The sequence below is a fragment of the Hyposmocoma kahamanoa genome, unplaced genomic scaffold (assembly GCF_003589595.1).
Source record: "Hyposmocoma kahamanoa isolate Upper Pololo Valley unplaced genomic scaffold, ASM358959v1 93, whole genome shotgun sequence".
Taxonomy (NCBI): Eukaryota; Metazoa; Arthropoda; class Insecta; order Lepidoptera; family Cosmopterigidae; genus Hyposmocoma; species Hyposmocoma kahamanoa.
In genome coordinates, this window is record NW_020654810.1 from 9,250,020 (window position 1) to 9,265,570 (window position 15,551).

Sequence of the window (15,551 nt, forward strand, 5' to 3'; positions counted from 1 at the left end):
CCCGAGACAAGTTGACAAGTCCCATGTGCCTGTAATTTCACCAGCACCCTTAACCTTCAAAACAGGAACACAGTAATTCTGACATTACTGCTTGGCGGCAGAAATAGTTAAGGAAGATATAGGAAATGTATGTTTTAACCATAGAAATATGCTCCATGGTTTTAACATATTTATTCTTACATTATCTTAGGCTTATGCTAACAAGACAACGTAATAATATTAATGTACAACGGGCTGCCTTATTTCTAAACTCATATTATTATGTTAATTTTCTTATAGATTAATTCTCAGTACCTGTTACAGGATTTCCAATATTTTTCAAGTAAATTAGACCATTAGAATTTCCTGGAAATCTGATGTAACTTCGATAATCATTATGTTAATTATCGCTATCTATTATCTCTACACGCTAATGATGTTGATATCTTTTTCCTAAATAGTTATCTCTAGGAGGATACGACGTTCGTATTTTAACTAGTTTCTTCGATTTTTTATTTTGAGTCATGATACCGGTGTTTTGCGTGAATTTATTATTTGGTATAAATCCATCACACTGGATAGATATGAATAAAATATAAGTACATTCATGAAATGCACCGCATGGATTCCGCAGCAGCAGTTTAAAAAAAAATTTCATAACCTTGGATTCAGGTCCTTCAGTTGTTTTTTAAATTTATTTTATGATCATGGTTACAAGTCCTTCAGTCGAAGTATTAGAGATAATAAACTTACAAAGTACTTAAATAAGTAACTTGTTTATATTACAAGTAATAAAGCAGTAATAATTATTACTTAATTTACTTGGATACTATTTGTACATTCATTTATATTACTACCTTTAATTTTAGAAGTCTTGTTTACAAGAATTTTGTGTTGCGGCTTTAAATTACTCTAGGACAATATTAATATAGATATACATAAGACTATATAGCGCTGTATAGTGCTATATTATGGCTTTTACGCTGTTCAAGACGTTACATGTCTGAATTTTGATGATCTGAGCGCGTGTGTGTTAGGTAGTTACTTTTTCCGTATCTATTTACTTTTCTGGTACTGATTATCCATAGTCAGCATTCTCATTTTGCATCTTTCAATAATATGAGACTTTTCTTTCAGACCTCATGACGCAAAGAATCCCTTCCTAGCCCAAATCCAAGTTAATCGTGAGCTCCATAAAGGCGGAGATAGGTCGTGTTTGCATCTCGAACTCAATATTGCGGACTCCAAAATGCGATACGAGGCTGGTAAGAAGGTTTTCAATTTAATTCTTTATACATATTTCTAGTTTATGTCACTTTAGATAATTCAACACCAAGGTCAAATAGGTACGTATTCTAACTTCAGGGATTTTTAGGGGTAGCGTAAATTAATTTTACCATAGGCTAAACTTGTGATAAAATTGTATTATTTATGTAAAAAAATTTGGTATTAGGAAAAAATATGCCGCTGGAAAGGTCTAACGTGCATTTAGAAAATATTGCGGGAGAGCGATTTAGAGTAATTTTTTTAAGAAACAAAAATTATAACTTAATTTTATTTAACTTTTATTATTTTTTATTTATCTTAATTTTATTTAACTCTTATTAACATAGATGGTAAGGATTTTGTTACTAACACTTTATGGATATCTTGTCTGAAATAAAGATTTTGATTTGATTTGATTTGAATTGAATTTTTATTGAATGTCAGAATGTTTAACCACCATGATATTCAATTATTTTTTCTGAAATTACTCCACTAGTTTGTTATAATTACTAATACAAAGATTATGTACACTTAGAAAAAAATTCTTCAATCTGGCCAGATTTGAACCGAACGTCTCCCAGCAAACTGTGTTAGACATTATGCTAACTAATCTAATTTTATCTAATTTTATTTGTTACATGGAATAGGTGAAACTATCCAGTTTTGCCTATAACAAATAAAATTAGAGTCGTCATTTCTTTTTCTTTAAAAAAATTCCTTAAATCATTTTCTCTGTAATATTTTCCAAATTTTAATGCACGTTAGATGTTTTTAACTTTCCAGGGTCGATATAATAATCATAATATGTAGCCTTATGCTTTCTATATACCTAACAATAAATGTAATTTAAGAAACTTATCTTAGAAATATTCTTTTCGTATCTCGTTGGAATGAATTAATACTGCCTTAATGGCCGATAGGTTACCATGCCGGCCTGACACGCAGAGGTCCCAGGTTCGATTCCCGGGCCGGGAAAAATATTTGTATGGTCTACATTTATTTCTCTCGTGAGTTTGGGTGTAATTTGTGGTTGTCTATGTGTGTGTTTATGGCACCCGCGACACAGGGTTTCCCTAGTGCGGGACCATGTTGAGTGTGTGTGCGTTACATTGGAGAAGGTTTACCCTATCACGATCTTCTGTACTACTGTACTGTGTCGTTTTCCCTAAAAACTGTAATGACCCCATAAGTGACTCATACATCTTTCCTTATTTTTTCCATATAATTAATGAATTCTTTAATATGGACAATTCAATTTTTAAATTCTAATTTAATTTACAGACATAAAAATGGACTTGACAAATGTTGTTCACAATGTTGGATTTAGTCTCCATTTTAGCTTCTGGAATTATTTAATTAAGTTAGCTATACCATTTCAGGTGACCACGTGGCGGTATATCCAATCAACGACACTGAATTGGTTGAGCGTCTAGGCGAATTAACGGAATCTGATCTTGACGAAATCTTCTCCCTTATTAACACTGATCAGGAGAGCAGCAAAAAGCATCCATTCCCCTGCCCTACGTCGTACCGTACTGCCATGTCGCATTATGTGGAAATAACAGCACTGCCACGTACTCACATTTTGAGAGAACTTGCGGAATACTGCTCAGATGAAGAGGTAAGATTTGAACTTGATTTGCCTTCTGAACGACACTTTACGCGTAGCGTTGCCGGGCGTCCGGATAAAGCTTTTTGGATGCGTGAACGTGCAAAATTAGACGGTGACCGAAACACCAGACATTTTTGTATTTAGCCAAGTTTTGTTCCGTTTCGATGGATAGCCGTTGCAATGATTAATAATAAAGAAGACTGATTTATTCAGTTTTATGGTTAATTAATTAATGAAAATTTATAAAAATTGGCGTATTTTTGATGAATGAAGGTTCACAACCCTCTAAAAACGTGTGAAGTCCTCACCCTGCATTGGGGTGGCAGATTACGTCCTACCCTCGCTTGAGAGTAGACCCGTGCCCAGCAGTAGGACGTATAAATCATGATCAGAAAAGCTTGGTATTACTTTAAAAATATTGTCGTATCAAAATTACGACGCAAATCCTTAAAAATATATGTCCAGCCTTATTACCAAAATGTCCGACTATAGTTGGTCTGGCCGGCTATTTGGTTTTAAGACCTGGCAACCCTAATCACATCTATGTTGGGAGGGGTCCCAAATACGCGAGTACTACCAGCGCCATCCATTTTTGCGTCCTTTATAGCCCATTAAAAAGAAACTTTGTACAGATTTCTGGACATGTAGACCACAACAATTCTAGAATATTAAAGATATCGAGTTTTTGGCTTTACGCGATCATTACACATCGGAAATGGAACTATTTTTTCGAATGTAAATCGCCGACATAGTCAGTCGTGACCATGGCACCTGTAAAAGGTCCGAAACTTTAGTTTGTTTGATAAAATAAATATACGCGATTCGAAAATAGTTTCAATATTAAATTTCTTTCAATATTAAAGATATTATTAAAGATATCCAAAAATTAATTTTAACAAGTATTTCCTTAATATTTCGGTTGGCGTCACGGTTTCGGAACCGAATGCAATGTAAATTATGCAACTATATAAAAACAACGTACAGCTTCTACATTTAAGTTGATTTGATCGCTCTTTATAGTAAAATAACATCAACAACCGTAAAATAGTGTGACTACTTACACGTTATCAGCGTGTGTGATACTGATAATAATGTATTCAACAATCACATCTATTGCTATGGTCTCAAATTAGGGATTTCACTGTACCAGGTACCAGAGGAACGATATTAGCTCGACAGCGGCCGATGGCTCGCCCGACGTCGATAAACTAAAATTAGTTTGCTATCGCTGGATATATTGTCGCCCAACCTTTGTACTGGAATATTTGCATTACTATTACTAATTTCAATTTTTTTGTTGTTACTGAATTATTAATTACCCTTTTTATATCAACGGATATGAAAAGGGTAATTAACTATTTTTCTTTATTTAAAAGTATTTAATAATAAAATATTTCATGTTGGGTAATAATAATTAATTTACCTCTGTGACTGTACGGTTACCATGAGGTCCTAGGTTCGATTCCCGGGCCGGGAGAAATATTTGTATGGTCTACATTTATTTCTCTCGTGAGTTTGGGTGTAATTTGTGGTTGTGTTTGTGTGTGTCAATGGCAGCCGCAACACAGGGTTTCCCTAGTGCGGGGCTATGTTTAGTGTGTATGTTATTATTATTATTATATAAATGTTGGCTATATAATACATCACTCGTTGAAACCATTACTATCATTAAACGAAAACCTAACAACGTATTTTCATAAAATTTTAATACAAAAAATGCTTAAGGATTTGTGTATCAGTAACTGTAATCATGTGTTCTGTTCTTCATGCTGAGCATGTGCTGAGTAAATCTTTCTATGGTTATCTAATCCAGCAAAACAAAATTCGTAAATATATAAATAAATATAAATAATGTGTGTTGTATGTTCTAAATGTTCGGTGTAAATGTATTTAGGTACACAGATTTTAAAAGATTGTTTACCAATAACTGTAACCGCGTGTTCTGTGCATTGTAATGAACAAATATGTCTATAAAAACCAATCCTATATACAAATAGGGAATCAACTCATTTATTCAAAGAGACAGTCGTTCTACCATGATTTGTTAAATTGTTCATATAGGTATTTACTTATTTCTTGTTGGCTAATATACTGGGTGTATGTAAAGTTGACGCCTAAACTCCAGAAGCCTCTGTACTTTAAAGAACTAAACAACTTCGTACAACTAAAGTAAAAGTTAATTAGCAATCATCGTCATCATGTTCTACTGCCCGATTTTGCTCACTGTAAGCAATAAGTAGTTTTAACATCATTCATTGCGCTTCATATTGACGCTGACTTGCGTATTTTATATGGTTTTCTGTCCAACATTACTGACTTTTTTGTGTTAAGTTTTAAGTTAGATTTTAATATATTATGATGGGTGTTACAGAGTTTACTAATTTCTTTTCAGAGGCGTAATTAATTGATCAATAATCAACTTAAAAATAAATTAATAAAATCAAAAGGAACACTAAATTTAAAACTTATTTTGTTACATGTCAATTTCTGTACAACCTGTGTTTTCGCAAATAAATGAGTTATTAATTATGTAGGTATATTAATATAATAATAATAAGTGCAATGAAGGACAATGCCCTCGTGATAACGATCACGTGCTGTAGAGGACAGTAAAGCATAATCGATAAAGAATTCCAATTAAAGTCACTGTGGACCGGCAGAACGCCCGGATCGGAGTAATGTGAACGAACTTGCTCAGACTTGCTCCGGAATCCCTGAACTCCGCTCGCCCCACCTGTACTCCCCGCGTGCCTTTTCGGTGTTCATCCAAAGAGGATGCCGTCATTCGAAAATAATTGAAGATCTTTGACTCGTCATTTCTCAGTTGGCCCATTTTTACTTTATTAAGCCTTTTAAGATATCACCACAATACCACAATTTCGTCGTCTATCGTGCGCAGTGGTATAAACTCGACTGAGGTGAGGAGTTTAGTGTCCGGTTTTCTTGTGAGATGCGGCTTAATGTGAACACCTAGTCCCGAGTGCAAGTTTCCCGGCAAAGTCGTCGGTCCGGCGGTATTATAGTGGGAACGAGGCCTAAAGGTGGCAAACAGACTTTTGTGGTCGATTTTATAAAAAGTTATTAAAATAAAAATATATTTTTAAAATAACTAATTACTTTTAAATAACAATAAATGTATGAAAACCATCGAATAAATGTATGCTGATTTATCGTAGGTAACGAAATGGATTCTTTTGCTGTATACAATTGAACAGAAAAGTACTTATTTTAATATTTTTTTACTGGGTGTAAATCATTTTTGTAACCGTAGTGAACTTATGATTCTATTAATTAAAATAATAATAATAATAACGCACACACTCAACATAGCCCCGCACTAAGGAAACCCTGTGTCGCGGGTGCCATGGATACACACATAGACAACCACAAATTATACCCAAACTCACGAGAGAAATAAATGTAGGCCTTACAAATATTTCTCCCGGCCCCGGAATCGAACCTGGGACCTCTGCGTGGCAGTCCGGCATGGTAACAGGTCGGCTACGGAGGCAGTTCAACAAACAAACAAATATTTTTATATTACCTTTAAATAACAATGAATGTAAAAACTATCGAATAAATGCACGCCGATTGAATGCCTATGTAAAGAAATTTATTCGTGTATAGAACACAAGTCAAGAGAAAAGTATTTGTTTTTTAAATTTTTATTTACTTGTCTAGCAAATACACGACTGTAGTAAAGTAATTACTAGTTACATATCAAAAATATAGAACAATTTTGTTCTATATTTTGTATTTACAATACAATAATTTCGGGATATCAGAGGAAGGTATTATCCACTCTATGTAATACACATTCCTTGAAGTTTAGTTTAGAAATATAGTCTGACTATTCCGATATCTAATTATTAGACATAATACATTACGTAATAAAAACATTACAACTGCGACCATAAACAAATATAAATTATAAATATGGTCTACAGTGGGAGCCCCACAGACGATTACTATAATACATAATATGCTCTTAGATAAATGCTCTTCTACGTATATAAGATCATTGCAGATCTCATATAATAAGTCAGTGGTAGCTAGCTAACTGGGTCACTTGTGGTCTAGACCGTTGATTCCCAAAGTGGTTTTGTTGAAATTGACCTCCAGGGGTACATTTCAATCGACAAGAGGTCTATATAAGTGAAAACAAACGGATGTACATGAGACGTTAATGGAGGAAAAAATGGTTTTGATTTTCCGTAAGTGGAATAATCCACATTGCATAGATAGTAACTAAAATCCAACTTTATGCCGCTTACGATAAGAACGGTCCAAATTACAAAGTGACAAGCTTGATGTGCTCTTGACTGTACTTATGTACGGACAACAGCACTTCAGACTACACATTTTTGTTCGAAAATCGCCTCCAGTGCAACGGAACAAGATAAGTCAATGTGTAGCTTGATGTGCTGTTGACTGTACGTACATAATACTTTCCTATGAAGTATACTCATTACAATAAACAAGGTATTTGGTTTAATAAATGTATAAAATTTAACATTTTTTTTTAATACATTAACTATGAAGTTAAACTTATCAAGGTGAGTAGCACTGTGTCAGCTGTCAAAGACACATTTGAAGTTGATGACTTTGTAAAAAAAATCGAATTAGAAAGCCAGTCTAGTATAGTAGAAGCAAAACATAAACAATGGTACGGTGGTCTACGAGACAAAAACGTTTCGAAACCTCTGCTCTAGACTGTCGAATGCGTTGTCATTTGTACATTACACAAGTGCTGTAAAAACAAACGTGTTTGTACTTTAATAAACGAACTATGTTGAAATAAATCATTGTTTCAATAAATATGTATTGGTTATCGTATTTATGTATATATTTACATGACTCTGCCCTAAGATCATAACAGACCTTGTAATCATTTTAATGATTCCATTGGAAAATCGCATACACAAAAGAACGTATTTTTGCCATTGAAATTATTTATTAACCGACTTTAAAAAAAGGACGAAGTTTTCAATTCGTCTGTATTTTTTGTGTGTATGTTAAGCTATTTATGACTCCGACATTTGGGAATCGATTTCGATGATTCTCTTTTTGTTGGAAAGGGGTGGTACTTAGTAGTGATCATTCAAATTTGAAAAAATATTCCACCTCAGAGGATGGCAAAGTAGGGGATGAACTCGGTTTATTGAATTTGACCGATAACCGATTTAAATTTTCATTTTATTTAAAAACTTGGGACATACATAGATGTAATTCCAATGAAAATAAATCACAGAGAAAACGTATAACTGCCTCTGTGACCGAACGGTTACATGCTGGACTGCCACGCAGATGTTTCGGGTTCGATTCCCGGGCTCGGAGAAATAATTTGTATGGCATACATTTATTTCTCTCGTGAGTTTGGGTGTAAGTTGTGGTTTTGTATGTGTGAGTGCATGGCGCCTTCGTTACAGGGTTTCCATAGTTATTGAGTGCAGCTCCACACCAGGATATATACATTCCCGGACAACTAATTCGAGCCATCACGCATTTTCAGTATTAAGCGTTTTAAGCTTAAACAATATTTGATTGATCAAAAACTATTATGCAATTTTGAAACTAGTACACTAAACATCTTTTCCATAAGTCCTTGTTGGGAATTTGGATTTGCAAAACCGGGGAAAACTTTTTCTTCAATGATAACACTATTTTTGTATTCTAGCCCTTTAAGGCAAAAACGCGCAGTGGCTCGAATTATGTGTCCGGGAGTATATTATATTATTATTATAAGTAAATTTTTGAGCTCGGTTTTTGTCATAAAAAAGTTAATTATTGTTATTAAAGTGTAACTCTAGATAAATCAATTTTAAAATAAACATTTTGATTTCAGGATAAAAAGAAGTTGCTCCTCATGGCCACAAACTCGGCAGAAGGCAAAGCCCTATATCATTCCTTCGTCGTGGACGCTTGCAGGAACATCGTACACATTCTGGAAGATATTAAGTCATGTAAACCGCCGCTGGACCACCTTTGTGAACTCTTACCACGTCTACAGCCTAGATACTACTCCATTTCATCAAGTCCCAAGGTATGTAATTTATATATTTCTTAATTTATAATTAAGTTTTCACAGGGAGGTATTAACAACTATGTGTGTATTATTAGAAATTGAAGTAATTTTGCGTATTCCAATATCTGCAGGGATATTAATAAACAAACTCGTGGCGTGACGTCGCGTTATATAGAATTTATATATATATTCTGCTCAAAGCCTTGCCTTGAACCACATAGCATTTCTTTAAATTACGTATATATTGAACTATACAGATACGTATGAAGTGTTGACACGACCTAAGTTTCTAACGGATATAACGCACTACGTTGTTTTTGTCTATTGATTTACTACAAATCCACTATAATGTTTCACTTCCGCGTTTTCGTTCGCGTATTATGATGCGACGCTATATACGTAAGTTATTATACTTATACAATACATGTATGTGTATATTATTTTATTACTACTATATTGCTTATGTATGCCATCGTATTTATTATATATATAGAATCGTTGTTTACAAAAACGCGTACACGGCTTACGCACGTTTACTCGTAGTGAATCTCCACTTTGTAGCCTGACCCGTATGAAATATCTTCATATTGTTATTTATCTATGCGGAAACGATTAACCCGTAAGCGTCTTCATACAATGATGACCACTGCATTATTCTGATTTAAAAAGATCCATACATGTGTTTATTTATACAAAAAATTTTGGTCAATAATTATCTTTTTTTAAATTTTTTACCAAAGCGAAGGCCATAATATTAGCAGTCTGTTAACAGCATGTACCTATATATATCTATTGATGAATCATTGTTTCTTGTAGCTTTTAAATGAATCTTTTCGTTTTTTATACTGTATCTCTACGTGAAGTTTTGAGCTTGTTCTAAATCTTGGTGGAATAACCTTATAGGTAATCTATACTGTGCAGTGAGCCGTATACGGGTTGATCATGGTAATTGTTTTTACTTGATATGTATTTAATGAAATAATACAATTAAAGATCAAATTCGCGTAAAAAACTTCTCAAGACGTCATTTCACTGCTGATGCAATAAGGAAGTAATTTTGAACTGAATTTTATGATTCACTGGGTAAAAGTTTAAACTTTGTTTAACGCCTTTCTTCACATTGATCTACTCTGAATCAAATGACTATTTGGTAAGATACCTGACTCCCTAGCCACTACTACTAACTAACGACTGGTTAGGGTGTCATATATCTTAGGGCATCGACTGTACAAACTAGATACGATTCGGTTGCTTTGGAAATTCCCGAGATAGCTAGAGGAAAAAGAAATACAAAATATATTTTTTATGGCTATCATTGTTATAATGAGAAGGTTGACAGTGACTTCTGGTGATAATGATTATTTGATATCAACATTCGTATTATCAGAGAACAATTTGTTCAGTCCTAATTCCACAACGTGATCATTCCCAAGACCCTTAATCTTTGCTCAGTTCTTATACGCGCTATAATTTGAAAGATATCTCAGTACTGAGAAAACTGTACTTAACATTCCTTTTAGTACTGTGCTCCAAATATATGGATTCAAATCTAGATCGCAGTCACTTGAAACAAGAAGTACTTGTAAAATAATTTATCTGTCTAGTGAACCACAAGTATCAAAGATAAGATGTCTTTATTTTTTATTATTATTCTTAATATGATACAATAGAGATGATAAGACATTGAAAGTATTATGATTTACGTACGCAGATATTTTATTTTTACATTGGGATTGAATGCTATGTACTGTCATGTCTGTTATAATTGTGTTCTTGATTAGGTTTTTAAGTTTCTTAAATATGTATTATACAAAATTGTAAGTGTTCTTAGCAAATACAGCGCACAAGAGAAATTCGTAGGTATTGAAGCAAAATTTATTTTTCTATTAATTCTTCATTACTTGATAAGAATGATCAAAAAACTCGAGTGCCTACCAAATTAAAAAACTTGAAGTTGATTGTCACAACATAGAAACATTATGAATATTTATTCATATGTATAACTGTCTCCGTGGCCGAACGGTTACCATGTCGGACTGCCACGCAGATGTTTCGGGTTCGATTCCCGGGCTGGGATAAATATTTGTATGGCCTACATTTATTTCTCTTGTGAGTTTGGGTGTCATCTGTGGTTGTCTATGTGTGTATCCATGGCACCCGCGACACAGGGTTTCCCTAGTGCGGGGCTATGTTGAGTGTGTACGTGTGCGTTATATATTCTTGTTGTATAATGTAGTACTTATGAAAAATAAATAGTAAATACATAAGTAATAGTGGTAGCGGTGTCATAACTATCGATGGTTATTAAATATAGCACAATATCGACAGGGCTTCAATAATATCGATAATTTTACTTCTCACACTAATCACACCGTTCATGTACAGAATTATAATGAAATTTTTCATTTCAGTAGCGAGTAACATAGACTATAGAATTTTCGGTTCAGAACTAAAAAGAGCGCCTTTGTGATATGGTATGGTAATGGTCTGACTAGCCTCCATGGCCGAACGGTTACCTTGCCGGACTGCCACGCAGAGATCCCAGATTCGATTCCCGAGCCGCCGACCGGGTGAAATATTTGTATGGCCTACATTTATTTCTCTCGTGAGTTTGGATGTAATTTGTGGTTGCCTATGAGTGTGTGCGTTTGATTAAAGTACAGGAGCAGAAACAATCATTAATATTTTTTAGTATATTACGTTTTAAGTTTCTTAAGTATTTGTTACCTGTTTAACCTGATTGCTCTATAGGCAATGCTCAATAATGAGTAAGCTAAAAGTAGTTCGAAGGCCTTGTTGCTAAAACGGCGGTATTGCAACTTGAGCGGGAGGAAATGGCGTATCTTTTGGTCCCACTTTTTATATGATTTAGATTTTAAATTACAGTATATTTTGAATTTGACTACTCGGTCAATGACTAATGATTGAGCAGAGCTTGTTGTGTTGTGCCAGTGTTTACAAGGTCAAGAGAACGTCAAGCTAGACAATTAAATCTTAAGGGAGTCGCCACACTTATCGATGCTGAGTCGCATTAAGCGGTCCGAAAAAGCTTTATGTGCTTGTAAAATGATTCAAAACGACTTGTGGGTTTCGCGCATAAGTGGAAGCGCTCTTTATTGTTTGACCGTAAACCTTTTCAGCAGCTTGATTTTGATTGCCTCTCCTGATCGGAAACTGCGTCTTTTCTGAGTCGAGGCGCATAATTGCGATGCACAACTGGCCGATCGGTAGCTTTTGATAATTCTAATCGGTACAATAGTTGATTTAACTCACAAATTGGAAAGATATAGTAGGAATCAGGTTCATCTTCTCGCTCAAAAACCCATCTGATTTCGACACTACCCGATCGGATCGATTCCGATCTGAATCAAAATCAGGACGATGATCGGCTCAAGCCGAATAAACGTAAGTTTGACGTAGTCTTGTTCCTGTAGCATCAGAGGTTGTGTGACCGCAATAAAAAAAAGAGCTATGGCATCTATTGCATGTATCTTCGGTTACGGTAGAGAAGGTAAAGGTTTCTCGACACGGGAGTTTTGTATATTTCCCCACATGCTAAGAGCGTTTGCGCGCTACGTCCCATTCTTGTCAGTTCTGAATTCGAAAAATGAAATCCGAAATCTCTCAGGGATTAATTTGCGATATTCGTATTTTCCCGGATTCGAATGGGACTTTGCGAGGCTATAACCTCGGATTCGTAACGAATACTAAGCCTAGAAAGGAAGACAAACACTGTTTCCTTAAAAGCAATTATTGCATCTAATACTTATGTACTTAAAAACTATACAAACAGGTAAACCCAGAGCGGTTGTAGAATCCTTGAAGCGTTTGTACTTTGGACCGTTCTAATATTAAGCAGCATAAAGTTGTATTTTAAGTGTCAAGCTTGATGTGCTCTTGACATTTCACTCTAATTTCTATGCTACGTAGGTACATTTGTAAATGTTTAGTTGCAATACCTCTCGCTGACGGTGAAGGAAAACATTGTAATGAATCCTGCACGTCCAAGAAAATTCACTGCCCTTGGAAAACGTGTAAAGTCCTCAACTCGTATTGGACCACTGGCTTGACGGACTACGGCCTAATCCCTCGCCTGAGAGGAGACTCGTGCCAAGCAATGGGACATGTAAACGGGTTGATGACGATATACGCATGATTGATCTATTGTGCCTTGTGTCACGCACCTTTTGCCAAAACGTATTGCTTGTTTCTTAAAGGTCGGATATAGGATAGTAAAGAAAAGTTTATACAAGACAAAAATAAAATCCAGAGCAGAACCAGTAGACGCTGTTTAAAAATAAATGTTACAAAAAGTATAAATTTCCATTTAATAGGTCCTCTGCATAATACCTTATCATGGCGTTCGGAAGCATTAGATCAATCGCGTTAATTGGCGAGGTAACAGTCTCTCGAGTGTTACCCGCTTCACACGCTTCATTAATGCAGAGGAATGTCTATCTGCTATCGGATGTCCGATATAAAATAATTTCGATGAGAAATTATACAAAAAATACAAAACGTTATTTTTGTCTAAGATTTACAGTACCATACTCATGTCGGGCATTTACTCCCTGTTCAGAGGAGGATTCATAAAATGATTCGGACCTCCGGTATAACCCATAAAACTTCCACATTCATATGGCGTACGACTATATATGCCTACAAACTTGTTGCCTCAACGGTATAACTTGGGCTTTTGCAAGGCGAGAGTGAATAAGCATTATCTAAATGTTCATGCTCCATTGTCGATTTTATCGTCACTTTCCATCAGGTGAGATGGAAGTCAAATGAGCACTTATTAAAAATAACTACAATGCAAACAGCGTTAAACGCCCAATGTACATAATTATATACTAAATATAATAACGTGCTTCAGGCTCTCAGACAAGTATGCCCTTAGTTTTGTTGAAATACGTATTCTTGTATATACTCAATTGTATATGTAATATAAGAGCGATAAAGAATGCGATATTTTCATTATTATATAATTCATTGCGTGATCATACTAATAATATGTCTGGATCTGAAACCTTTCCCATATTATGTACATTTAATGTAGACGCGCTTTAGTAATAGTGTGGTAGACCACAGTCTTATAAAATTTAACTTGCCGTACTATCGATGAGGTAGATGTAAAGTAGTCAGCGACCGGCTTGTTTAGGAGGGAACTTTTTAACAACTTTTATTCCATGATTTTTAATAATTCATCAGATTTTACTTTCGTACAAAAATAAACAGTGATTACTCTGTGCGGTACGACAAACGACGCAGAAGCGGGGGTGGGGGTCGTCGGGAACGATGCGTGCACATTTGAACTTCTAACCTTACTACCGAATATAAATCTAAATAGTGTCATATAGTACAAAGAACTTAAAAGTTTATTTTTGGTAAATTTATTATGTTCTGTAAAAAGTCATGGAACAAAAGTTATTGTTTATGACATTAGGTAATGTGGTCGGCGAGTTGGTTAGTATTTTATAAATAACCCTGTATTTTAAAATTATTTCGGAGCAAGTATCCACACATTTTTGAAAACGTGAATTCTCCACTTTTTATTGACCCAGCGTGGTAACTTTTGGACTATCCTCTATATATCTTAGAAAAAACGCAATACAACAGTGCAATTTAAGAATTGTAAACGCACCATTTATTTCTGTGTAGTTTAATAACAGCGACGATGATTACTAGGAAGGCGGTCACAGTATGTTGTTAAATAAGTACATGTGTGTGGGAAGTTGAAGAATAAATTCTCTTTGTTCTGTGCTTAGTCAGTCTTACGATAGTATGCCTCGACCCCTATGTATTATACACGAGTTGAACTTGACCAGTGATGTACAATGATAAAGCGTGACATTCATAATACATACTTTTGGATGAACACCAAAATTATATATTTTGTTGCGTTTGTCATTGTATCTCGCATACGCAGCGGTGTGCAATAACGTGTGGCTCAGTTGATTGTTACCAAAATTATAACTTCTGAAGATTTTGTAGTCGTTCAATTAATTAAAGTACAATGACTGACGGTAAAAAAGCAGTTTACCCAATAAAAAAGATTTCTAACAAATGCATAGGGAAATACGTTTAATATATTTCATAATAATTGTGTATCTATTATAGATACAACTATTTGCAACAAACTATGTGAAGAATTTTCACTAAATATTTTCTTTTGGCGAATAGGGAGAAATCTTCCAAAGATCCCACTAAAACCGCCCCGTAGGTCTTCGTCTGTGCATGTTACAGTCACCGGTGCCTCTTACGCACTTTACCTGCTTAGGCTCCTCTCGGACTCCCCCCGCCGTCCCTGCCGACATCGACACCTCATATTGCAACCACCACCTCTGCCGTCTGGCGTCTGGCGTCGAGGCGCTGTTTATATGGACTACCAAAGCCCCCATCAGGGCGTCCGCGACCCCGAGGGCACCTTTTAGTCGGCTTGTAGGACAGGCAGGTGATGCCGTAGCCTTATTCTTAAGCCCAGTGCTACAGGGTTAATGTACATGTTAACTGTGTTAACCCTTCACAAGGACGCCGCGTACCAACAGTGATTGCGTATGACCAGTGAATCCTTAGCGAATTTCCCTAAAGTGCAGTGTTTGAAATTAAGGTTCGTCAATGTAACGTTTTAGAGAGCACAGAGCTCAATCGCCGTAGCGAACCGGTCAT

The 15,551-nt window shown here is 35.2% G+C and overlaps 1 protein-coding gene across 1 annotated transcript in view; it reads left to right on the forward strand.

Moving 5' to 3' along the window:
• The window catches only part of LOC113237665 (NADPH--cytochrome P450 reductase), a 32,358-nt gene extending 17,042 nt beyond the window's left edge, over positions 1-15,316 (forward strand). Inside the window, 4 exon segments of the mRNA XM_026474274.1 lie at positions 1,117-1,244; positions 2,625-2,866; positions 8,703-8,949; positions 15,066-15,316. Coding sequence (XP_026330059.1) covers positions 1,117-1,244; positions 2,625-2,866; positions 8,703-8,949; positions 15,066-15,316 — 868 coding nt within the window.
• Positions 15,317-15,551: the final 235 nt, after the last annotated feature.